A 24,391-nucleotide genomic window follows, 5' to 3' on the forward strand; every position below is an offset into this window, starting at 1 on the left:
CAGTAAAACCTCATCTGAGGATACTGTTTACCATGAGGTTAAGAGCAAGCCAAGGGAAACTGAGTTCCTGGGACTTTGGAAACCTTTTGATTTCTCACTAAATCACTCAGAAATTAACCCATTTATGCAGCTATGAAAACAATATACTTTCTATGCAGTTTTAATAGTTGAGAAAGTTTTTGTGGCATGAAACCTTGGGAAGCAAGAAGTTAGCCTAAGACATAATTTAATCAGAAAATTCAAGACACATTTCATGTGATTTCATTTATTAAAGAATAAAACTAGAACTTCCAGTATATTCTGTCCAACTATGAAATGCATTTAAAATCTTTTAGAAAGAGCAATTCCAACTTTGAAAAAAAAGAAAAACTGCTGGGCAGCTAAAATACTCTTGTTATCAGATTTTTTTTTTAAATGAGGCAAGGTTATATAGTGAGAGTAGAGAAAGCAAAAGGAAGTGAAATCACCCATGACAATCTGTCATATTAGCCATTATGCATTTCAACATCTGCAACTGAAAAGTCACAGAAGTCAAAAAATAAAAACAAAAAAGACTCCCAAGGACCACAAACTGCCTGATGATGTTACTATAATGTTTAGCCCTCTGTTAATTTCACATAAAAAATAAATTAAGTATAAATAAGGAGGTGAGGGGGCTGGTGTGTGGTCAGGTGTGTTCACAGGTATGTAATCAGAGGGGGCTTGAGAATGAGGCCAAATGCCTTTCGTCTCCCATACTTGCTACACAAAACTCTCCTCCATGTTGCTGCAGAGTAAGAAAGAGTCCACAAGCCGGGGCTGGACCAGCTGCTGGAAGTCAGAGTCCTGGAGGCCTTCAGGACAGACCCCGGCCAATCTACGCAGAGCAGCCTGAGGAGAAAACAGAAGAGATCAGACTGGGCCTTCACCTTCCCTGAGAGATGCATTTCAGTAAGTGGCTCATTTACCAGCCAATTTGAGCTGATCATCACCTTGACACCTTAGTGATATGGTCCTTTTTGTCACTTGGTCACCATAGCAACCTTATTACATAGTCACCTGATTTCAATGGTACCTTGATCACTAAAGGGGATGTCATCTGAAAGTTTTCATGATCTTAATAGTCTTGCCATCTTGGTTTTTCAGTCATCTTAGGAAATTGATTGTTTTGAAGATCTGTCACTTTAAGGATTTGGTCAATTTAGTGACATATTTAAGTTCAAGATTTATCTTAGAGACTGGAACTGCCAGAAGCATCAGTGGAATTATATTCTCACTTCCAGGTCTCTATAGGAACCTTAGAACAGCAAGGGCTATTCATTTATCCATAAATTCAGCAAGGTTCTGAGCAAAGCATTTTGGGATGGGAAGGAGGGGAGAGAGAGAGAAGAAGGAGGGTCATAAAGTTGAAGGAAATGGAATTTCTGCCAGCAAGATGGGGATGAACAGGAAAGAGAGGTGCAGGCAGAATGAAACTACTGCCCAGGTCCCCATACACTGAGTGTTGCACTCTTCCCTGAGTACACCATCTTGTTTTACATCCATGTGCCCTTGCTCAGATCTTTCCCATGACGTGAAACCCCTCCCCAACTGTTTTTTAGGTGTTTATTCCCACACCAGACTCTAAGCTCCTCAAGGATAGAGACTGTTTTATTTTTCTCTGTACCTACAAAGGTATGCTGGAAAAAAAAAACCGAACAAATATTGAGTTCTACTGCTAGAGTAACCTGAAACTGTAAACGTGAGCTGTGTACCTACCTAGACCTCTTTGCCAGTTAGCTGAGGCCATGCATACTAAGTGCACAATGAATATTAATTCCTTCCATCTTCTCAAGCCTGAACAGAGCAAGGAACAAGGTGGGAGCTTAAGGATGCCCTTTCCTTGGGAAACAAAGAGAGAGGGGACTATCTTGAGTGACAGAAGAAGCAAAGAAGGAGGAATGCCAACTCTTACTGAGTGTCTACATAGTATCTCATTTAATCCCCACAGGATACAGCAAGGTAAGTATCATGATCTCCAATTTAGAAATAAAGAGACAGACTCAGAGAGTGAAAGTGGCCTTCCCAAGATCACACAGCAGCCCAACTCCAGGGCCCTCATACCTACACACACAGAGACAGGATGCTGCAAGCCCAGGACACTAGGTTATACTGAGTACAAAGCAAACATATAACTCATTACCTAGACATGAGAAGTAATCTATTGCTGAGAAATCGCCAAGTTGGTGAAAAGAGAGGCTGGCTTAAGTTGTCTGTTGGACTAACAGACACTGCCATGTCCAAGCTGGTTCAAGGAGAAGGGATATGCATCTCTGTTCACATGAGCAGGGTCTTAGACACTGGTGGCAGGAAGGAGACTCCAGGAGACTGTCTCTAACTAGTGTGTCCTGCCTCTCCTGGGGTATGATTTCCCCAAGGGCTAAAAGGCTGAACTCCATTGCACTTTCTGATTCCTCTGGGCTCCAACTGGGAGAAATAACCTTACTGCCTTTGAGTTGTTACAGTAAAAATGGAACCAGGGATCTTCCACAGATATGAGAATATAAAACCATCGATGTATTTTACATCATCAAGCATAAAAATAAAGCAAAAGAGAGGGAAGAAAAAAGAGAGACAAAGAAATAGAAAATAAACTCATGAAAAGAGAAAATGTAGAAGAAGAAAATAACAGAGAGACAGAAAAAGAGAGACAGCATCAGAAAAACAGAACAAGAAGGAACTACTAAAAGAGAGAGGGCTTCCCTGGTGGCGTAGTGGTTAAGAATCCGCCTGCTAATGCAGGGGACACAGGTTCGAGCCCTGGTCTGGGAAGATCCCACATGCCGCGGAGCAACTAAGCCCGTGTGCCACAACTACTGAGCCTGCACTCTAGAGCCCGCAAGCCACAACTACTGAGCCCACATGCCACAACTATTGAAGCCCATGTGCCTAGAGTCTGTGCTTTGCAACAAGAGAAGCCACCGCACTAAGAAGCCCATTCACCAAAACGAAGAGTAGCCCCTGCTCGCTGCAACTAGAGAAAGCCCATGCACAGCAACAAAGACCAAACACAGCCAAAAATTAATTAATTAATTAATTAATTTAAAAAAAGAGAGAGAGATGAACTTGGGAAAGAAAAGAGACCAAGCATAACAGGGAGATCAAGAGAGAAAGAGATGGTATCAGAGAAAAAGAGAGCACACCCTGGGGTTGGGAGGATAATAGGAGAGAGATAGGAGGAGGTGAAGAGGTAGTAGAGATGGGGGAGAGGACTAAGGGGATAAAAAGAATGGGGGGGAGGGGAAAGAAGGAGAGAGAAACATCCCTAAGGGAGGAGGCAACCTCTAGACAGAGAGAAAAGCAAAAGCAAAACACAAGAGGGAGAGAACTAGAAACAGACCCAAAAAACCACGAAGGCAAATAGATACCCTCCTCTCCCCAGGGTCCTCAGAAAGTGTGCAGGGTTCATCGTGAACCCAAATGGTCTCAGAGCACCCCCTCTTCAGCATCCAGGAGCTCAAAGGATCCTTCACCCTTCTGAAGCCTTTTACTTGGCCTCCGCTTTCCTCAGAAGGTTAACAACCTTCCCAGCATCTCATTCCCAGTCTGAAAACACGCAAGAATTAAACAAGCCCCGTAGCCCACTGACAGCCGCTTCATTAAGGAAAAATCAATTCTGTTTGCAAGAGGTAATCCATGCTGCCACTTTTCCAGATGTGGGAGATGATAATTGAAATGTCCTCTCTTCACCTGAATAGAGTCTTTGAAACTGGGAAGAAGGCTTGGGGGGCGGGCAGGAGAGGTAGCCTCCAACTCCATCTGCCAGGCCAGGCTCCAAGCAGCCCCCATCTCACCAGCCAGGCGGCTGCACTCAAGTATGGAGCCCCTTCTGGGAGCCAAATCACAAACAAACAAACACCCACCAACACTGGGGGCTGGGGGATGGGCAGACAAGTCCATCAGTCCCTCAGCCAGGCAAGAAACAGTCACCAAACCCAAGGTCCCATGGAGATACAAGAGCTGGAAAAGGGACCCAGCCATGAGAAGGGTCCAGGCTAGAGGGGGAGAAATACAGATCCCCTCCCATGAGCCAGGGTAGCATGACTAGGGCCACAAGACATAAGGGGAGAAAGCATGGCTGGAAACAAGATGGTCAGGGCAAAAAGTCAAGACATACAGCATCAGGCAGGCCTGTGTTTGAATTCCAAGAGCCTCCTCTTATAACACCTAAAACACAGGATAACACAACATGCTTCCTGCTGGGGAAAACAAAAATCCGAGCAGGCAGGTCCAAGCTGCAGAGAACTCCCAGGAAGCCTCAAGGAGGAGGATTTTGATATGAGCCTTGAAGGCGGTGCTGGCAGAGCTTTAGGGAGGACATCTGCTTGGGACAAGGGCCAAAGCACAGTGTCAGGGTTGTTCAGGGCACTCTGACCTGAGCTGGACAGGGTCTGGAGGCAGTGGACGGCCTTCAGACCCCAGGTGGGTCAGAACCAGGCTGTGAAGGGCTAAGCACGTGGACAGTAGGCCATAGGTAACAGGGAACCAGGGAAGGGTTAGTCATGGAAAGGTCATGATTGTAAACTGTCATGAGGAAAATGAGGCCAGCAGCCACGTGAAGGATGGATTCAGAAGGAAGGGGCTCTATTCAGCATCCAACAACCTGTCCACAAGGAGAAATGTAATCCCTTTACCACCGGAAAGTCCTTCAAGTGATTGAAAATAGAGGCCAAGCCCTTCTGTGTGCTCTCCTTCAAACTAATGATAAAAATGGAAAAGGAATCACAACAAGCCCATGTGTCTGAATGGAGCTTTATAGTTTCTCAACATTTTCTCAGGCCTATTCAGTGTCAGGCAGTTGCTGGCTGCCCAAGTTGTGAAGATAAGGTAGTTGGGGCCAATGATTATGTGTTTGCCAGGTATTAACTCTCTCCATTTACTCACTAGACCAGACAAAATTAAGGTCTGTGAACTTGCATGAAAAAAATTACATCTTTACATTCACTGCCCTCTAACTGAAACAGCCCTCTAACAGCAACAGATCAAGACATCTCAGCGATGCCTGTTACTTGTTCACCAATAGAAATCACAGACACTTTTGTAACTGAGGAGGACCCTATGGGGCCTTCCTGGAACAGCGTCCCCCTCCATATCCTCTACCTGCCTCTTGTCTGTAGAAAAACTTTAGTCTCCTAGGCTTCCCCGAGTTCCAAAGAGTACATTTAATCAGAGAAGTGAGAAAATGCAGAAAGAAAGGAAAACAGTCAAGCAAGACAAACTAATAAGAGTTTCGCCATTAAGCAAAGTCAAGGACCTTTAGTTCCTCCTCAGGGGATATAGATAAAATTCTGAGCCGTGTCCTTTGAACTCTTTTACAGATACTGAAACCTCCAAAAGGTGGAAGAAGTTAACTGTATGCTGCCCACATAGACCCCAGACCTGTTGGAACCAGAAGGTTGATGATGCTGACTCCTGATTACCTCATCACCAACCAATCAGAAGGATGTCCATGAGCTGATCACACACCACACAACCCCCCTCCCTTACCCTGTCTTTAAAAAACTTTCCCTGAAAGCCTTCGGAGAGTTTGGGCCTTTTAAGCCCTATCTACCTGGACTCCTCACTTGGCAACCTGCAGTACCCACTGCACTTTCCTTCACCACAACCCGGTATCAGTTGAGTGGCTTTACTGTGCGTGGGCAAGCAGACCTAAGTTTGGTTCAGTAAATTACAGTTTTTGGAGGTACCTGCAATATTATTTATGCTCATTGCTAGTGAAGACTTGAGGCTAGCTTTTATTTAATGAGTTAATTTAAAAGTATATATATATATATATTAACATATCACCTGTTTTGATAGTCTAATAATTATTTTAATATGATCGTTTTCCTTTTAATTCTATATATTTTACTTTATGCATTTAAAACCTAATACTGAGAAGGGGGTCCATAAGCTTCTCCAGATCACCCAAGGCACAAAAAGGGTGAAGGTTGTTCTGCATGTACCAGAATAAAAGGCCCATCAGAGCTGAAATTTTTGTCTTTTTTTCACCCACATCTGTATCCCCAGAGCCCAGGAGAGTGCATGGCTCATAGAATCACTTAGCAAATATTTATTGAATAAAATTTACAGCACTTAGTGACCTACCCAATGTCACACAGCTCATTAATGGTAAAACCAAGACAGGTGTGTCTGACTGTAATGCCTGCTGCTCCTACCACCATACAATGCCTGTCAGGAGCTCCCAGAAACGGGATGAGCTCAGTTAAAAAAAAAAAAAAAAAAAGGATGGGGTGAGAAGGGGCTTTATTGTGAAACAGCTTGAAAGACCTCTAGATCCATCCCTTCTCCTGCACAGTCTTTCTTTGAGGACAAATCAAAGATCTGGCACCCCCTTCTGGAAGTTAAAGGGCTTTTACAACGGGCTTCCCTGCTCCTGGATGCTTCCAGCTGCTCTGCTCTAGGATTTAACACAGCCCAGCAGGGAGGATACAGAGACAAGTCGTGTGTGCCCCATCTGGTGCTGTTGGTACTTTCATGGTGGACCCAAGCATCAAGAAGTTGGGTAGAGACCTCTCAGGATGTGCTAGCTTGGTTGGGGGCGAAGATCCTGGGGACTGGCTGAATAATCCTCTGTCCTGTCCTGTCCTACTCCACAAAGGAGGAGGGAGCTACGAAGCTGGAAGAGAACCGATAGAGGGGCTCCACCTGAGGAGGAAAGGAGGCTTCCTCACAGTGTCCGCCTTGGAACAGGCAGAAGACATCTCACCCCAGCTACCACATGCTGCAAGCACCATAGCGTCTCCACCACCACCCAGCATCCTGCCAGCTGGGCCCCTCCGCTCTAGACCTGCTGTTAGATCCCCCAGGACCTCAAAGGTACTAAATGTGTGGTAATGGGCGGTTCCCCAGGCCTCTGCCTTTCACATATATGACCTCATATAATTTTCATCACAATCTTATGAATTAAGTGAAACAAGTATTACTCTTTTAAAGAGAAAAAGCATTTTAAAGAGAAAAACGGAAACCCAGAATAAGTTGTCTGGCTTACCCAAGCCAATCGTGGCATAGCCTGTTCCCCTGGTCCCTGGTCTGCAACCCCAAAGCCCAGGAAGAAAGCTGGGGGAAGACTGGGAACTCACCAGGCAGGCCACCAGCACGGCGTCACTGCTGTTCCTCTCGGAGGGTGAGCGACAGAGTTCAATGAGGCGGGACATACCTGCGTGAGACACGGGGAGACCCTCACGCCCAGGTCGGGGTGGGCCTGGCCAGGCCTGACCCGGAGGTGCTCCCATCTCTCACACACAGTCCTCTGCACGGGGTCCTGTGGAGGGACGTGGCTGCCGGTCGGCAGGGAAGAGGGCTAAACCTCCCTGAGGAGCTTGTCGGGGAGACTTTCTGCTCCCTCAGGTGTGAATGGACCCTGGTCAGGGCCAGGATGTGCTGGAGCATCAAAACCAAACCCCTGAGCGCCAGACCACTGGCCAGGATGGCGCTCACCCGCAGCGTGGAGGCATGAGCCGCAGAGGATACTGCAGGTCTTCCTGAGAAAGAACTTCCCACGCAGCTTCTTCTGGTTTTACCAGCTATAGTCAACATTTACATCTTCATCAGTGGAACTTCCTAGTACCTCTCCACCCCCCCAACTGCCCATTTGAGTCAGAAAATATATTGTGGCTAAAATTACAGAAGACTACAGATTGAGTACACTAATATTTCCTAAGCCTTTACAGAGGAAAGTGAAATAAATGACTTTGCTTTTCAATGCAAATTGACTTTTTCAAACTCTAACAATGGAAAAGAATAACTCATTATAAGATAGTAATGAAAGGTATGCAGACGGATTCTGTATGTGTGTATTTATCCCCCATAAAGTTGTTTTGGAGCCAGAACTCTCTGCTGCCCCAAGGCCACCTCCTGCTGTCCTCCAAGTGCCTGGATGGTCGGCGACACTGCCAGCTCCTGCCTCTTCCTGGGTGCGCTTTCCTAGCCCTCACAGCCGAATAACTCCCAGAGCCACCGCTGAAGAGTCACCTCCTTGTTCCAACATTATCTGAACCACCCGGATAAGTGTGGGCTACTTCCTCTGTGTGCTAATTGTGCCATTGACATCCTTTGAGCGTCGCTCTGTGATACTCAAGTGCAAATTTTTCTTTCCATATCCGCCACCTCCATTAGGCTATAGGCCGCTGTGGTTAGGATGCGGGTATAATCAGTGTTATATGCCCAGCACTCAGAACAGAGCCTACCATAGAGTGAGTGTTCTGGAAACATTTGTTGGGTAAATAAGTGACTGACTGAATGAATGAATGAGTGATTTAATGAGTGAATTAATGAAAGAGTTAACGGTGGATAAATGAAGTAATGAATGAGTTAATGAATGAATGAACAAAAGGATGAATTCATGAGTGAATGAATGCGTGGATAAGTAAACAAATGAGTAAGCAAATAACTGAGTGAATGAATGAATGAGAAAATGAATGAGTGAATGGGGTCCTTGTTAACAGGAAGCCTACAAGTGAGTCACTCTTCTGGCCAACTTAAACCTCTCTAGACTCCTCCCCTCTCTTGCTTCAGCCCCAGGGGAAAGGAGGCTACGTTGGGGCTGCACCCTGGGCCCCCATGCCAGCATCTCCCAGCACAGTCGGCCCTGCTCTGAGTCCTCCGTCACCACCGCCACCATGAAATCAGGACTGCTCCCAGCCCCGGCGCCCCTCTCCGCCCCTGACACAGCCAGCACCACTTACAGCTCAGCCGCACGGCCTCCCGTGCCACATCTGGGTCTCGACTGAGACGGGCCAGGGTCACTGCAGCCTTCTGCTGGACTCGCTCGCACGCCGCCACCTCGGCGGGGGTCCCAGACCTTGGCTTCTCAGACAGCAGGCCCATGATAAGCTGGACCCCTGGGTGGAAAGTGATGAACAGTTGGTAGCTGCCCAAGCAGGGAGACTTCCTCTAGGGGCCAGCTGCATGGAGCTGCAGGCTCAAGCAAAGGCTGTCGGGATGACTCGGGGCTCTCAACCACAGGAGGAACTTGGACAAGTCCTCCTCTTTTTCTCCTTCTGCCCTGGGGGAGTCTCTGATTCCACATACCAAGTCACTATGCCCCTGGAAGGGACATCTGGAGAATATCCTTTTAATTTCCTTTAAATGCTATTACTGATCTTTTACTACATCCCTGATGCTGTGCTAAATACACAGTAAATGCACGAACCCTAAAACCTCCCAGTAGCCTCATAAACTAAGTACTATATAATAATTCACTTTGAGGCCCAGAGAGAGGTGAAGTATCTTGCACAGGGTCACACAGTAAGTAGCTGGGGAGCTGGTATCAGAACTCAGATAATCTGGTTACCCTCCAGCACCTCTTCACCTCTGATGCTGGTTGCATCTGAGACAGGTCCAGAGGTAATGGGTCCCCCTGGTGGGAGGTGACCCAAACCTAGACTGGATAATCACTAGATCAAATGTTTTAGAGGGGTATCATGTACTGGAAGAGAGTGGAGTAGTTGGACCGAGACATTTAGGCTTGAATTTGGTCAGCTGAGAACCTCTCCACCCTTCCCTGAAGCCAGATCTGTCCTCTGATTGGCCTACGAAACGACACCCACATCCACTCCCACGTCATGCCTTTGCCCATCTGATTCTTTCTGCAGGGGATGTCCTTTTGCCTCTCACTCTCCATCTAAATCGTTCCCATCCTGCAGGTTGTAGTAAAAGTCCATCTTCTGTGGGAGGTATTCCTCAGCTGCTCCAGCCCACACCCTTCTTTCCTGCACAGAGTGGCACTTGCCAGCTTAGAATTTCAACCAGACATGGCCCACAGGTGTATTTTTGCTTTTTTTTCTTGCTTTACACAGTGTTTAATTTTTTTAAAAGTTTTTGCTAATACGCAAATTGGGAGATTGCCATAAAAATCCAGATTTCTGGCATCTGAAAAATTACTTCCTGATCTGAGAACACTGGGCCCACATTTCCGCATAACAACAATTTGCTGAAGCTTATTATAAGCTTACTCTTTTAAATGAGATTGATCCAGTCCATGTTGAGCCCACGTCATCCATTTATATCACCTGTGTGGGTCCTGCAGGCATCTAATTTTGCAACCTGTAGCTTAGACCATAGAACCCGAAAGGTCCTTAGAGTTCTTCTAGCACAACCCCTGCCTCTCTCCCCCGTTTCACAGATGAGTACCTGAGGTGTGGAGAGAGGAGGTGACTTCTCAAGTTCACATAGGAGTCACTTCCAGGCCAGTACCTCAGTCATGTGCCTCTCCAAATCTGACTTGAACCAGATGCAATTTCTAAGCCTCCTAGATCCCGGTTCAGGGGGCAGTGAGTAACTTAGTTGTGAACCCTGAGATTATTCAGTCCTGGGGAGGGGCCATTTCTCTCTCTGGTGAGCTGTGTAAGTGCCCCATTTCTCCCTCCTACAGCCTCAGGGAATGCTGCAGGCCCTGCCTTTCTTAGCCCCTATTGGCTCTGCCACCACAAACCCCCTCCCTGGCCACTGAATGGAACACGGTCTTCTGGCTTCTTATGCCCACAATGTCCCTAAGACAAAGTCATAGCTATTAATGTCCTGAGTATATATGGCATGGCCTATGGGGACATAAACAGGGGGCACCAAAATGACAACTTCAGGAAGTGCCACAAGATTAAGAAATTTTACTAATTCCTCCAGGTCAAGGTTTCCATAAAGAAGCCATTTTCCAAATCCCAGCTTCGTACCTAGAGTCTGCCAAAAAATAGTTTCTCATATACGAGCAGGTGAGCACCATGGGGGCAAGGATTTTTGTCCACTTCCTGAGTGGGTGTATCCAAAGTATTCAGAATAGTGCTTAGCTCAAATATTTGGGAATGAATATCAAATGAATGAATGTGAAAGTATTCATGTTAGAAGCCTTACAAATGTATAAAAAACAAAGTTTCCTTTAAATGTATACCTTATAAGTCTTATCTAGAAAAAGATAAGACGCAATGAAATTGGGGCTGCCTACAAAATCCAGAATGTGTTTCCTAAGTTCTGGCCAGACTCAGTGCCACAAAAGTTGCCTGAGAGTTGTGGGCAGTTACAGCTTAGAGACCAGGTCCCAAAGCCATGTTCCCTCCTCAACATTCTCTCCAGCTCAGCCCCAGCCCCTGAGGGAGAGGCAAAACTAGCTGAAAGGGCAATGCTGATGCCACTGGATTGACAAATAAGAGCTTGGACTGCCCTGGCCTGCCTCCCAGTGTAAGGGTGACCAGTGGTCACAGTTTCTGACCTTCCAGTATGGCCCATTCATCCAGCTCCTCACCACCAACACTCACACACAGTTCAGGGCAGGACAGAGACAAAATCACCAGGCTTCAGGACAAAGCATGTCAGCGTCTCAAGCATCCTGGTGGGAGGACTTCCTTTCAAAGCACAACGAGGCTTGCCCTGTCCAGACCAAGGAGTCCTACTGTCTTCCAGTGATCCCTGGCTGAATCACCCCCACTGCTGGTCCCTCAAACCCTGCCCCACTTTGGTAAATAGTTTCTTCATCAAACTCTCTTCATTTAAACCCTATGAGACGGGCACTGTTTCCTGAAAGAGCAGATACACATAGCACAGAGCTCATTCTGTGCCTGACACTCTTCTAACATGCTTTATATTAATCCCCGCATCATCCCTGTGAGGTAGATATTACTGTTGTTCCCATTTTGCAGATGGAAGAATGGAGGTCACAAAACTAGTAAATAACAGAGCCAGGATTCAAGCCCAGGCAATCGTTTCCAGTCTTCACAGTCTCAACCACTATGCCCTCCTTCCTCTGCTGCATTACTTTATTGCAGATGTCACGCTTCTGTCATGTTATCACTTTTGTCCAGTTGGGGTCTCCTTCTAGACTGTGTGAGATACTCTAGAATGAAGGCAAGGACTTAACTTATCTCTGTGTTCTCACTGTCCAGCACAATGCCAAGAACCTAGTAGGTCTCAATAACTTTACTGAATGAGCCAGTCAATAGCACTTGGTAAACCATAAAATCCTCCACAGATGCCAGATACTCCAATCCCAAATCCATTGGCCTATGGAGACCCACTCCCACTGACCACTTGAACTACAGGCTCTGGGTTCTGAAGGAACAGGCCACAAAAGACACCCCTTCAGCCTCTCAGCCTCAGCCAGCTCAACAAAGTTTCTCATTATTAGCCCAATCACATAAAATTAACACAAAATGATGCCTTTCAATTAGTTATAGAGCAATGGGGGATGGGGAATGTGTACGTGTGTTAAAACAGTGGGGCAACCGGGGAGAAGGGGCTTAACAGGCTCAGAGGCAGCTGCCTAGGCTCCCAGCAAGCTCCTCCTCATTAGTATCTCTTGGTTTCCAACTGGTTGCTAATTGCTCTCCTATTTCTCGGTCACAGGAAGCCCTCACCACTTTGCTCCCAGCTGCAAGGCGGCCAGCTGACCTGCCCTCCAGCGGAGACTTCTTAGATCAGCTTCCGGGCACCTCACCTGAACCTTGGTGACACCCTCCAAGGTGGGAGGTGGGAGTAGGGGAGCAAGAGGAAAAAGATGCTCCCAGGTGAGGCATCAAGGGATGCAGCTGCCCTGACCTGATCCCCACCCTTCGGCTTTCCACTGTGGCCAAACCCAATATGATGAGAATGATTTAAAGTTGGAATGCATCCTTTGTAGGAATACATTTTTACTTCTGGATCATAATGAAATCTGTCTTCCCTTCACCACCTTAATTGAAATAGCAACTGCCACCCTCCTACCTTGCGTTTACCTTATCTTCTTCCCTGCTTTACTTTCTGCATCTGACGTTCTCTTCTTTTGTTTCGTGTCTGCCTCCCGCTAGATTGAAGCTCCGTGGAAGCAAGAAAACACTTACATATTGGCCCAGTTGCCCACATAAGCACACGTTCATGTGCTCCTGCAAGTGTGGAGACCCACATGTACAAATACATAGGCCTTCACACAAACACAAAGGCACAAGGTCCCATAGAGCCACATAACCTGTACAACATGCACATCACTGAAAACACATACCGTTCTCCTGAATGATGTCAGAGGCACACTGCTCTAGGACAGACATGTTTGCCAAGATGGTCACAATCTGGAAAAGAGGATTGAGAAGCTAAGAAAATGGGAACACCTGTGCTGACAGGTGAGCCAGGGGCTACAAAGCTTTCCCTTAGCCCGTGACTCCTTATGATCCACCTGGCCCATCCTTCTGTGGTATTTTCTTCCATCCTCATGGGCTTCTGCCACTCAGATGAGTTTCCCCAGTGACTGATGCCCATTCATCAGCATGTGGCTCTGGGATGGCCCCCAGGGGCCCCAGGACACTGCAGGAGAGAACAGGGTCACCTGAGTGAAGATGGAGCCTCTATCATCTTTCTGCAGGGTCCCTTGGCCCCAGGCCCTGAAATGCATACAGAACTGGCAGATTTCTGGCTAATCCCTGCCCTGGATTGGGTTCCCTCCAATCCCAGCTTCTTGCCCTGATACTGAACCCCACCTACTTTCAACCCGAAATGAATGGAGACTAAGGTTAAGATAGAGATCATGACTAGGAAACTGAAGGCAGCATTCCACCGTAAGCCTCAGGTATTGTATGGAATCTGATGAGAATTCATGCTCAGCTACACTTTATAAGCCTGTGGGCTGCAAGCCTTGCTTGTCAGTCATGGCTGAAGGGCTCTGCCTGTAGGAAAGGGATGCTGACATCAGGTAAACACAGACCCTTGGTTACAACCTCGTGGGCTGAGCAGCCAACAGCCCACCCCAACCCCGCCCCCTGGCACAGTCAAGTTTGCACAGAGAACTCACAGCACAAAACTGGATTAAGGATGGGCCAGCAAGGGACCTCCTACAGACCCCAAACTGTAGAGGGTGCCAAACACCACTGGAATATGTTGGAAACGTGGCACCTGTTAACTCAGATGCCACCCATGACACTGCTCCTGACATTAAATTTAGCAAAATGAAAATCCACCCACTTCGGACAGCACTCTCAAGTGGTAATTAAAATAAATAATAAAATAAAATAACACTTTTTCCTTGGTGCAGGCCTATCTCTCTTGAAAGATTTCTTCAAAGCCTGTCACATGGTATAACTGGAGGCTGTGCCAGTGAACAGTCTCCTGACACAGTTCAGGCAGCTTAGTTCTGAAACTGAATAATGCGTAGTAATGTGATGTTGACCAATAAAGCGTATTATCTAGATTTTAATTGGTTCAACATTGGCATATTACTCTGGATAATAAACGCATGTAACAAATCTCTATAGGAAGGGAAAAGTTTGCCACGTTTATAGAATATCTCTCTCCTCCGTTCCCCACTAAACACGTGCTAGAAAGGGATACGCCTCCTTAGGCTGCCGTGGCATCCATACGTGTCAGCCCTTCCAGCTCGGACCTGGTAAGGGGCCTGCGTGGGTAAGTATGATGGGGTGGGTGGCCAGGGAAGGGACAGGACTTACACCAGAAGCTTCATCCTGAAGGCCACTCTGCACCACCAGATATTTTATGAGGGGAGTGACAAACTCCTATTTACATTTTAGAAATGTAATAGGACTGAAGGAGGGTTAGTCCTTGGAAGCTCTTTTTTTCCTACCCTTTTAGGATTGTGAGTGTTTGTGGGCTGAGTGAAAGGAGTTAGAAGAAAAATACAGGTAGAAGATGCAGTCAAAAAATAGAAGCTTCCCAAGGGATTTCCCTGGTGGCCCACTGGTTAAGAATCTGCCTGCCAACGCAGGGGACACTGGTTCGAGCCCTGGTCCAGGAAGATCCCACATGCCGCGGAGCATCTAAGCCCGTGCGCCACAACTACTGAGCCTGCACTCTAGAGCCCGCGAGCCACAACTACTGAGCCCGTGTGCCACAGCTATTGAAACCTGCACGCCTATAGAGCCCGTGCTCCGCAACGAGAGGCTACCACATTGAGAGGCCCGAGCACCGCAATGAAGAGTAGCCCCCGCTCGACACAACTAGAGAAAGCCTGCGCACAGCAGCAAAGACCCAACGCAGCCATAAATAAATAAATAAATTTATTTTTAAAAAGAAAAAAGAAAACACATCAAATATTCAATGGCATTTTGTTTAAAAAATAAAAAATAGAAGGTGCCCAAGAGGCATAAAGTGCGCAGTCTTATGAGGAAGGAGACACAAGGCCAAGCCTGTACCAAACTGCAGTTCACTTGGCCTTCTCTGGGCTGTGAGCAGTAGCGGGGGGCACAGGCTCTGTTCTCACCACTAAGGGACAGCTCCCCTCCAACCATCACCAGCCTGGCCACTGAATAAAGATGGTTGCTTGACATACAGAACCAAAAGAGAAGGAAGGAAGGGAGGGAGGGAGGGAGGGAGGAAAGAAGGAAAAGAAAGGTGACATAAAAAAGGAAAAGGAAACCTTTGTCTGCAGCATCAGGTTCATTACACTGCAATTATTAGCTGTGTCACAGGCACAGGTAGGTCTTTGTGTCAGACTAATTTAGATCCTGTTAATGAAAATTACTTCCTCTTTACAGAACCTGTACCCCATGTGGTTTTCTGAGGTGCAGATGAAGTATTCAATTAAGCACAATTTGAATAAATGTCAATTATGCCCTGCTTTGAGTCCCCCCTTTGAAACATCCTTGTATGTACCCTGGTATAGACAGGAAGGCAGATCAACAATGTTTCTCTTCACAGTCAAGCCCAGGATGGGATTTTAGGGACAACTGGTTTACCTTGTTGGCTACAAGATAGCAATGCTGTCAGTGGAGAGAGTACAGGAGCCAGACAAACAGTTTTCCCCTGGCCCAGGCTAAGTCATTCCTGTCTGATGGTTTTTAATTAAGTCCTATTCCTCCTGAGTGAGAGGTTACTGATCCCTCTGTAGTTATTTGGGGAATCAGAGGGTATCAGCCTCAAGAGAGGTTCTAGGTAAGAGGCAGTATAGCATAGTGGCTAAGTGCATGGACCAACCTATTCCAAATCTTGGCTCTGTCATTATTTTCCATCTGATCTTGACCATGTTACTTAACCTTTCTGTGCCTTGGTTAATGAGGTATATTCGTTTTCTATTGCTGCTAAAATAAATTACCACAAACTTAGTGGCTTAAAACAACACAATTTTATCTCGCAATTCTGGGGGTCAGAAATCCTAATTGGGTCTTATGGAGCTAAAAATCAAGGTGTTGACGGAGCTGCATTCCTTCTAGTGGGTCTAGGGGAGAATCTATGTCCTTACCTTTCCCAGCTTCTAGAAGCTGCTCACACTCCTTGGCTCCTGGAACCCCATTGCTCTGACCTCTGCTTCCTCAGTCACATCTTATTCTCTCTGACTCTGACCCTTCTGCCTTCTTCTTATAAAAATCCCTGTGGTTACACTGGGCCCACATGGATAATCCAGGATAATATTCCTATACCAAGACCCTTAATCGTATCTGAAAATATCCCTTTCACCATGTAAAGTAGCCTACTCACAGGTTTGGGGAGGGGGCATTATTTGGCCTACTACAAAAGATAAAAACAAGATAATAAGACTGTGATAAGTATTAAGGGACAATGTTTTGTCAAGCACCCAGATCATTCGTTAAATAAAATGAGTACTATTTGGCCCCGGGGAACAGAGTCTGAAAGGACCCAGGCCTTGAAAGATTGTGTCAAGTACCATCCAGTACAACACCCAGTGTTGCCAAGATGTGAAGCTGACGTGAGATCCCTCCCAAAGGGAGGCAAGGTACCAGAGCAGGAGAAGCCCTTCCCAGCAGAGAACCCAACAAACTTTGTGCTCATTACTTTCTGTGGCATTTTAAAATCATTTTTCCTCTGGCCTCCCAAAGACCTTAGGAACATTGAGGCAAATAGCAAATTGAACCAGAGTAACAGGGGCAATCCCATGTCACTGATTCAAGAAGAAACGTCCCCATGTGGTAAGAGGGAGGATGGCAAAGCCTTTGACAATAGCAGACACGTGGAGGAAAAGGTTTACTCTGTGCTTGTTCCGGGAACACCTGTCCACAAACCAATCTCAGGCTCATCTCACATCCTTAACAATGGCTCAGCAGTCAGCCCTGATCACACCTGGACTCTACCTCTGTGCCTTTCCTTTGCTCTGTCATAAACTAACACTGAGGACCATACCACTTAAAAGACAAGTGAGGAATACCCAGGATACCCAAATAGAGACAGGTGCTCTGATCTGATAGAGCTTATAATGCAGAAAATCTGACATATATTTAATGAAAAGTTATGATTGCTTTTATGCTGTGCAGTAATTAGGACAAAAAGGCCAAGAGTTCATAGAACTGAAATTAGAATTACTCTTTAACTACTGATGGAATATTGAGATTTCTACTGTCACTGTGTTAACTCTCTAAAGCTCTAGCAACCATGTCAACTGCAGCCCTGAGACCAGCCAGCAGAGGAAGTCCCACTGCTTCTCTGTCCTGCCCTCTTCCCTCCACGCCACTTCCTCCATCAAAGAGCAGAAAGAATCAAGACAAGAACAGCGGTCTGAAGGATGAAGGGCTCCGAGAGAGGGAGGGTGTGGTCTCTTTGAACACACTTTCTCCCTCAAGGCCAGCGAGGCAAGGGGGTCCAGGAGAAGGCCCAGCTCTCTCCCTCCCTCTGATAGGTGTGATCAGGGCCCCAGGAGCTGAGAGGGCTGGACAGGCGTGGAAACCAGGAGGGCACCTGCCTAGGCCCCGAGACAGACACTGCTCCCACCCTCTGATCCCTGGTCTTCTCACAGACGGGCCCGGCTTTCCCTCCTCACTACCAAAGGCGCGAGACTGGAGGGCTGAGCTCTGGGCTTAGGAGAGAGAGCCACAAAGGCCATAAAAATGCCTTAGATGTAGGTCCCAAGCTGTTGGTAAACTAAACCAAAACACTCTCCCTGGGGATTGCAACGAGTTTGAGGTGTCAGTCTCACAGTATTAGAGAGCATGTAAACACCAGACCATGTTCTCTGGGCTTAGTTTTCCCTTGGCTTTATAGGGAGAGGTTCCTGGAGCAAATCAGGACTGGGTGTTGTGATCCTGGGCTCCTCCAAGCCTCTCTGGATCGGTAGATATGCATATATAGTCATATGCAAACAAACTCCACTGCTTTAAGTGGCTTATAGTCTCTCTCTCTCTCTCTCTCTCTCACACACACACACACACACACACACAGTACAACCTGCAGAAACTGACACACAGATTGAAACAACACACACCATGTATTGACTCATGCCACATTACACTCACCACCACATTAACCACATTTCCTGACCCTACCTTCCTGCCCCAATCAGATTCCTGACAGTCTCTGTCTGAACCCATCCCAATCTCTGGTTCTATCAGAGACACCTGGCCCGCTCATTACTGAGTATCTCTTTGGTTCTAACTACTTTACAAGCATTATGCCATCTAATCACCATAATGACACAAGGAGGGAGAAAATATTAGTATCCCTATTTCACAGATGAGGGAATTGTGGCTCAGATAGGTTAAGCAATTTGTCTAAGGTCACACAGCTAGGAAACGGAGTCAGGATTTGAACTTAGGTCTGCCTGAACCCAAAGTCTGTACTGTTTCTACCATGTCATATATGTATGTGATAGGGCTGTATAAACTATAGAGGGCTTTTGCAATGTAAGTCAAAATTGCAATCCCTGGTAACTGACATTTCTGATAAATGGACTCCTGATAATGGTATTCACAGTGAGGGCTCAGAAATGCTACAAAATCTGGACATTCTAAAATGCCAAGCAGACAATGTGTCTTCATGGGAAGTGAATATACCAGCACCGTTCACCTCTGTGAAAGCAATTAATTTCTAAAGGCCATAAAGTCATGTTCAGTGAAAGTCTCTGCTGTGGCTTAGACAGGATAACCGCATCCCTTTCACCCTAGGTTGTCACAGTTTGACAGACAGGGCAGAGGTGAGCCAGCCCTTTTCCCCCACCCTATTATCACGCCTGTAGCTGGATGCCCTGGGCAGCATGACCCCTAGAAAATACCTCCTGGGGGTGAAAACACAGGCCACAAAGGGCTTGTTAGGCAGGAAGTGCTTCTGGATGCCTGACCACATCCAACTCCCCTAGATTAGCAGAGGGGCGTGGAAGAGCCCCTCTGCTTAACTTGTTGGACACATTAAGTGGACTCAGTTTGCTGGGTTGATGGAGGGGTTCTCGCTGAGATGTTCAAAGGGAGGCGGACAAATATAGATCCAAGACCCAGAGGCTCTGCACAGCATTGGCGTCATTGGCAGACGCATTACCGGAACCCTCACGGGCATTTAATCTCCTAAGTGTTTCAGGAGGCGGTAAGCACTTCAGAGTCTAATTCATCTTCTTTGTCTTCATTACTGGGAGCCCTCTGATCACCTTAATCCTCCCTCTGTCAAAGGAAAGAGCCATTTGTTTCTTTAATGGGTCCTCTCTCACTAGCTAAGTGGTTGCTCTGAGTCAGGGCTGAAGGTGATGCCATCCTGAGGACAGAGGAGAAGAGCCTGGCTCAGCCATGGGGAGATGGGAAGGGGGGTGGGGTGGGGAGATGGGGGGATGAGGGAGACAGGGCGGTGGGAGAGCATGGCAGGAAAACGCCTGACTCCAGATTCAGAAGGAACTGCCAACTGCATAGAGCTTGACTACGTTCTCCATTCTCTCCCCACCCTGAGCCCCTCCTTCCTAGGAATCAGTGAGGTTCCAAGAGGGGACCAGTCACTCCTCAGGATGAAAAAGGGTCTGTACACATAGAGACACGGGATGTCTAAGCTGGAGGAGACCATCCTACTTTACCGATAAGGACACTCCCCTCTGAAGGTTCCCCATTCAGGGCTGAGTACCACCCATTCAAAGGCCAATAGTAATAACAGACAGTGGCTTCCATTTATTTCATAGTTTCTGTGTGCCAGGAACTGTACCAAAAGTTTGTATTAGTTTATTCAATTCTTATTTTATCTCTGTGAAGTATGTATTATTCAACCCCATTCACAGATGAGAAAACTGAGGCTCGGAGTGACTTGCCCAGAGTTACATGATCATGTAGTAGAGAAGCTTTAACCGCATGTCATCTGATCCTCCAACCCCTGTTCTTACCGCCTCACTACTGGATTTTGTATGAAATGACCAGAGTTGGCTGCAGGAGAGGTACTTGAAAGGAAAGGGACCTAAAATCGTGTCAGGTAGGTGAGAGACCCAGCAACTGGAGGCGTCTAGCTGAAGAAGAGAAGAGGAGGAACAAGGCGGATCAGGCAGAGTGAGCCCTCCGGTCCCATGCCCCACAGCCAAGGACAGTGACTGCAAAGGGCCGGCCCCGCTCAGGAGCCAAGCAGCCAACAGCCAGCCCAGTGAGCCACCACTCTTCATCTGTTTGTGCTGTCATACCTTGTCTGTATAGGGCTTGTCCAACTAAGAAGTGAGAGATTGAACAGGAAAGGAAGTCTGGAACTCCATCATGCAAGGCTTGGAAGACCAAACGGAAGATTTTGGATAAGTCACTATCTGTGCTCTCCCTTGCAACATCAAGTTTGAAAAATAATGATAGTCATCACTTACTGAGGACTTAGTAGGGACAAAGCATTGTATCAGGTCCTTTACATGTATTATCTCACTCGCCCTCACAAGGACCCTGCAAGGTAGATGAGAAAACCAACACCCAGGAGGCTGTGACTTGCCCAAAGTCACCCAGTGAATAAATGGGACCAGACAAGATCGACATTCAGTCTCTCTGACCCCATAGCTCCACTACCTCCTCTTCATTTTCAGAGATGGCAGCAGATAAGAGTCAAAGACCGAGGTCTATGTCAGGCCAGGATTCAGTGCTGGCTAGCTGCTTGTCAACCCTATGATTTAGGGGATACTCTCTTGAGCCTCAATGCTCTTATCTGTAAAATGCAGCGGATATTATCAGCCTCACAATATTAGTAGAGCCCTCATATGCAAATGCTTATATACTAGAAATTCTCTCTGAATGGGAGTTTCTGTGGTTGGCTGCCTTTCCCCAGGTGATTCTAAAGACAAGAAAGAACTGATGAAGTGCCATCCTGCTTCTTCCCTTTCACGTCCTAAGCAAGCATTTAGAGCATTTCGCCAAGGGCGCCAGCTCTGGGCCAGAGGCCGAAGAAATCCTGGGGAAGTATAGAGCATGGGCCATGCCCTCAGGGGGATAAACATGAAATAACTGGAAAGGAATAAATATCATTGGAAAAGTCAACACTGCATTGTGAGGTGTGGCCTCCAAGAAAAGGATGATCCCGGGGAGCTGGGGCCGTCTGGGAAGGCTTTCCCGGAGTTGCTAGGGTAGGAGCTGGCACGTGAAGCTGTGGCAGCTTTGACTGGATGATGAGGCTGGAAGAAAGAGGTGGGGCTGGGGAGCTGGGTTGCAGACAGGGATGAGCTGGGTTGGAGGCTGGAGCATCATCTAACACAGAGTTGAGGCACCTGGTTGAATTTACAGAGAACTAAAACCCACCAATCCACTGCCCCCACCTCTGGAAGAGAAATGGGAGGCTGAGTACAGCAGAGGTGGGACAGGATGGGATTCCACAACCTCAGAGCTCAAAGGCCATTGAAAACCCCCTCATTCAATGTTTTCAAACACATTTAGTAGTAAAATCCTTTTTCCCCAAACAAAACTTTACATGGAGCTCAAATATACAGGAAAAAAAAAAAAATTGAGACTGATATAGGGGTTGAGGCACAGAATCAAGGCTCTGCTCCAAGACCCTGTTTCACAGAGGCAGAGAAAGGAAGAAACTCGCTGCAGGTACAATGTCAGACAGGCAGGTGCCCACACGGCTGGATACAGACCTTTGGAGGAGGTCCAGGGATCTTCCCACGGCACCTCTCTGCCTCTTAGGATGGACAGGTCTGGATGGAGATGGAGGAAGTCTCTCTAGTGGTTGGAATGGGAAAGGAGGGTGGGAATGGGCTTGTGGAGAAGCTCCAAGGGCAACAAGGCATGTTGAAAACATATTCCTTTACCTTCCCCCAGATTGCTACTAACAGGACCGACAGTGAGCTGCAGCCCAGAACCTAAGCCCTGGCCTCCTGCCCTCTGACTTCACGCTTACAGGTTCTGGGCCTGGTTCCCCCTGAGCTGCTCACCTGGTCCCGGGTGTAAGGCGTGTCTACTCTCTGCTTGTCGCTGCAGGCCTCCAGGAGGACGCGGATGGCCTTCAGTTGCAGGAGCATCTCACAGGCCATCGTGTCAAAGAAGGTGATGTTGGCAAGGGCCGCAGAGGCCAGCAGGAAGACTTCCCCAGACGAGGCCTCTTGGCACAGTTCTGGATGGTGAAGAGGAAGAAAACAGCTTCACTGCCGAGTGCTTTCATATCAGTTACCTCATTTGGTTTCCACAATAGCTCTGGGAGAAAATTTGGGTAGGTGTTATAATTCCCATTTTACAGATGAAGAAAGTAGTTACTGGAGAGGGAAATGTGTCTTCCTACATAAGTAGCAGGGCTGGCATTTGAAACCTTATGTGTGCGTCCTAATCACTCCATCCAACAGGTATTTACTGAGTGAACACTATGTACCCGGCACCCTGGTGTTTTAGGATGGGCTGGTGAACAAAACAGGTCAGGTCTTTGCTCCTGTTAAGCTTACATCCTACTAGTGGGCAAGACAAAATGAATTTTTAAAAAACTAATATAAATAACTGCAAACTAATAAATGTGAAGGAGGAAATAAACAAGTGCTAAGACGGAGAATAACTAGAGGCCCATTGGGTGCGTAAGGAAGGTCTCCCTAAGAAAGTGACTTTACTGCTGAGACCTGAGGGGGAAAAATGAAGCAGTCATGAGAATATTGGGGAGAAGAGCATGTTCCAAGCCAAAGGAACAGAATGTGCAAAGGCCCTGAGGCAGGAAAGAGCTCCTAGTCCATGTGTGTGTCTCCAGCAGCGTTCACTAGACCTGCTGAATTTGCCTTGAAGAAGAGGCTGAAGTTAAAACATCAAAACACTACCTCTCCAGCTGCCATCAGCAAAGTTTCAGGATTTCCTTTTGGTCCCAGGATAAGGGTCACCTGGCTGCAGAAAAGTCCTACACCAAGCCCCTGAATGTCAGGCTCTTTCTCTCTGATCCTAGTGGCCGTAACCCAATCCTAACCGTATCCCCCCACTTACCATCTGTAATTGTACTGAGGGTCTTTCAGGAGGAGAGGACCACCCCCAAACCCTGCATCCCTTCCCCACCTAACACATTCCCCCATGGGCTCCACGTGACCTAGAATGGACTCCTGCCTTGGAGAAGGCATACAAGGATCCATGGTGCTGCCCACCCATCCCAATGGACCTGACTTCTGACCCTCAGCTCCAACTTGACCGCTAATCAAGGTGCTTCCTGGGTCCAGGCCCCTCCTACTGACAGCACCTCTATGAAAATACAGGAAGAGAAGCCATACTTCAAGAAAACAGCCACAAGAGAGAAAGAAAGCTTTAGGGGCAGAGTTGAGCTGTGTTCTATCCTGATCTCTAGTTCTTGCTTCCAAAGAGTCTACTTCTAGGTCCTGGCATTAAACGTGGCACCTCTTGGCACCTTCCAGTACATGCAGTTTCTGGTCCCTGCCTTTGAAGGGACAGAAAATAGCATTAGTTGAACCCCTGCAGTGTGTCTTACACAGTGCCATTAATTTCTGAGCACCCTTAGAGCAGAAAGTGGTCGCCTTCATTTAGATGTAGAAGCTGAGACTCAGAGAAGCTGGTAGTAGCAGCAGCAGTGACCTCCGACTGAGTGTTAATTCTGTGCCAGGCACTGCTGTACATGCTTGACCTCACTAACTCATTCCATCCTCACAACAACCCAATTTTTTATCACAATTTTATAGATGAAGGAACAGAGGATTCAAATGTTAAATGATTTTCCCAAAATTGTGGAACTGAGGAATGATGGTAATCTGGGGGGGGGAGGGGGCTGGAATCAAACTGCTTGACCCCAAAGTCCCCACTCTTTCTACATTCCAGGCTGCCTCTTGTCTCTGGGCCTCTTTGCCTCATTCCCAGTGATGCTCCTGTAGATCTACTTTCATTTCTATCAGGAGGGCAATGCCTGCTTCTGGGCAACGCTGCTCCCCGCAGCCCAGGTATGACTATTAAAATACTTAGCATCTTGATCTAGCCACCCTGGGCTGGGGCAGCACGTTAGCCAAGGAATTAAGGACTCTGATTTCCCCTTTCCAATGACTGCTTTATCCTCTGATTTGGGGGGAACCACTAGGGTCAGCCCTTCCACGCCACCTCCCTACGTCCAGGGTGTGGGGTAAGACCGTACAACTCACAGTCCACTTTGTTGCAAGATCTCTTCTAGGTCCGAACACCCACCCTCATTCTTATGAGTCACCATTGCTGCCAACACAGCAATTATTAACACAACCATCTAAGTGCCTTTTAATTTTAATGCACATTTATTTGAACTACAGGCTGATTCACCTGGGATGTGTTAGGAAGATTAAATTGAGGATTCCAGTGACTCATTTATAAATGTT

The 24,391-nt window shown here is 47.1% G+C and overlaps 1 protein-coding gene across 4 annotated transcripts in view; it reads right to left on the bottom strand.

Annotated features, from left to right (window-relative positions):
- Window positions 1–255: 255 nt before the first annotated feature.
- Window positions 256–24,391, bottom strand: part of INSC (INSC spindle orientation adaptor protein) — a 128,119-nt gene continuing 103,983 nt past the window's right edge. For all 4 annotated transcript variants that reach the window (XM_057553072.1, XM_007174881.2, XM_057553073.1 and 1 more), the window contains exons 9-13: window positions 22,013–22,191; window positions 12,983–13,049; window positions 8,706–8,861; window positions 7,101–7,177; window positions 256–870 (exon numbers count right to left, since the gene is read on the bottom strand). In XM_057553072.1, the coding sequence (XP_057409055.1) occupies window positions 742–870; window positions 7,101–7,177; window positions 8,706–8,861; window positions 12,983–13,049; window positions 22,013–22,191 (608 nt within the window). In that variant the 3' untranslated portion in view covers window positions 256–741. The remainder of the gene's footprint in view (window positions 871–7,100; window positions 7,178–8,705; window positions 8,862–12,982; window positions 13,050–22,012; window positions 22,192–24,391) is intronic.

The sequence above is a fragment of the Balaenoptera acutorostrata genome, chromosome 9 (assembly GCF_949987535.1).
Source record: "Balaenoptera acutorostrata chromosome 9, mBalAcu1.1, whole genome shotgun sequence".
NCBI classification, from domain to species: Eukaryota; Metazoa; Chordata; class Mammalia; order Artiodactyla; family Balaenopteridae; genus Balaenoptera; species Balaenoptera acutorostrata.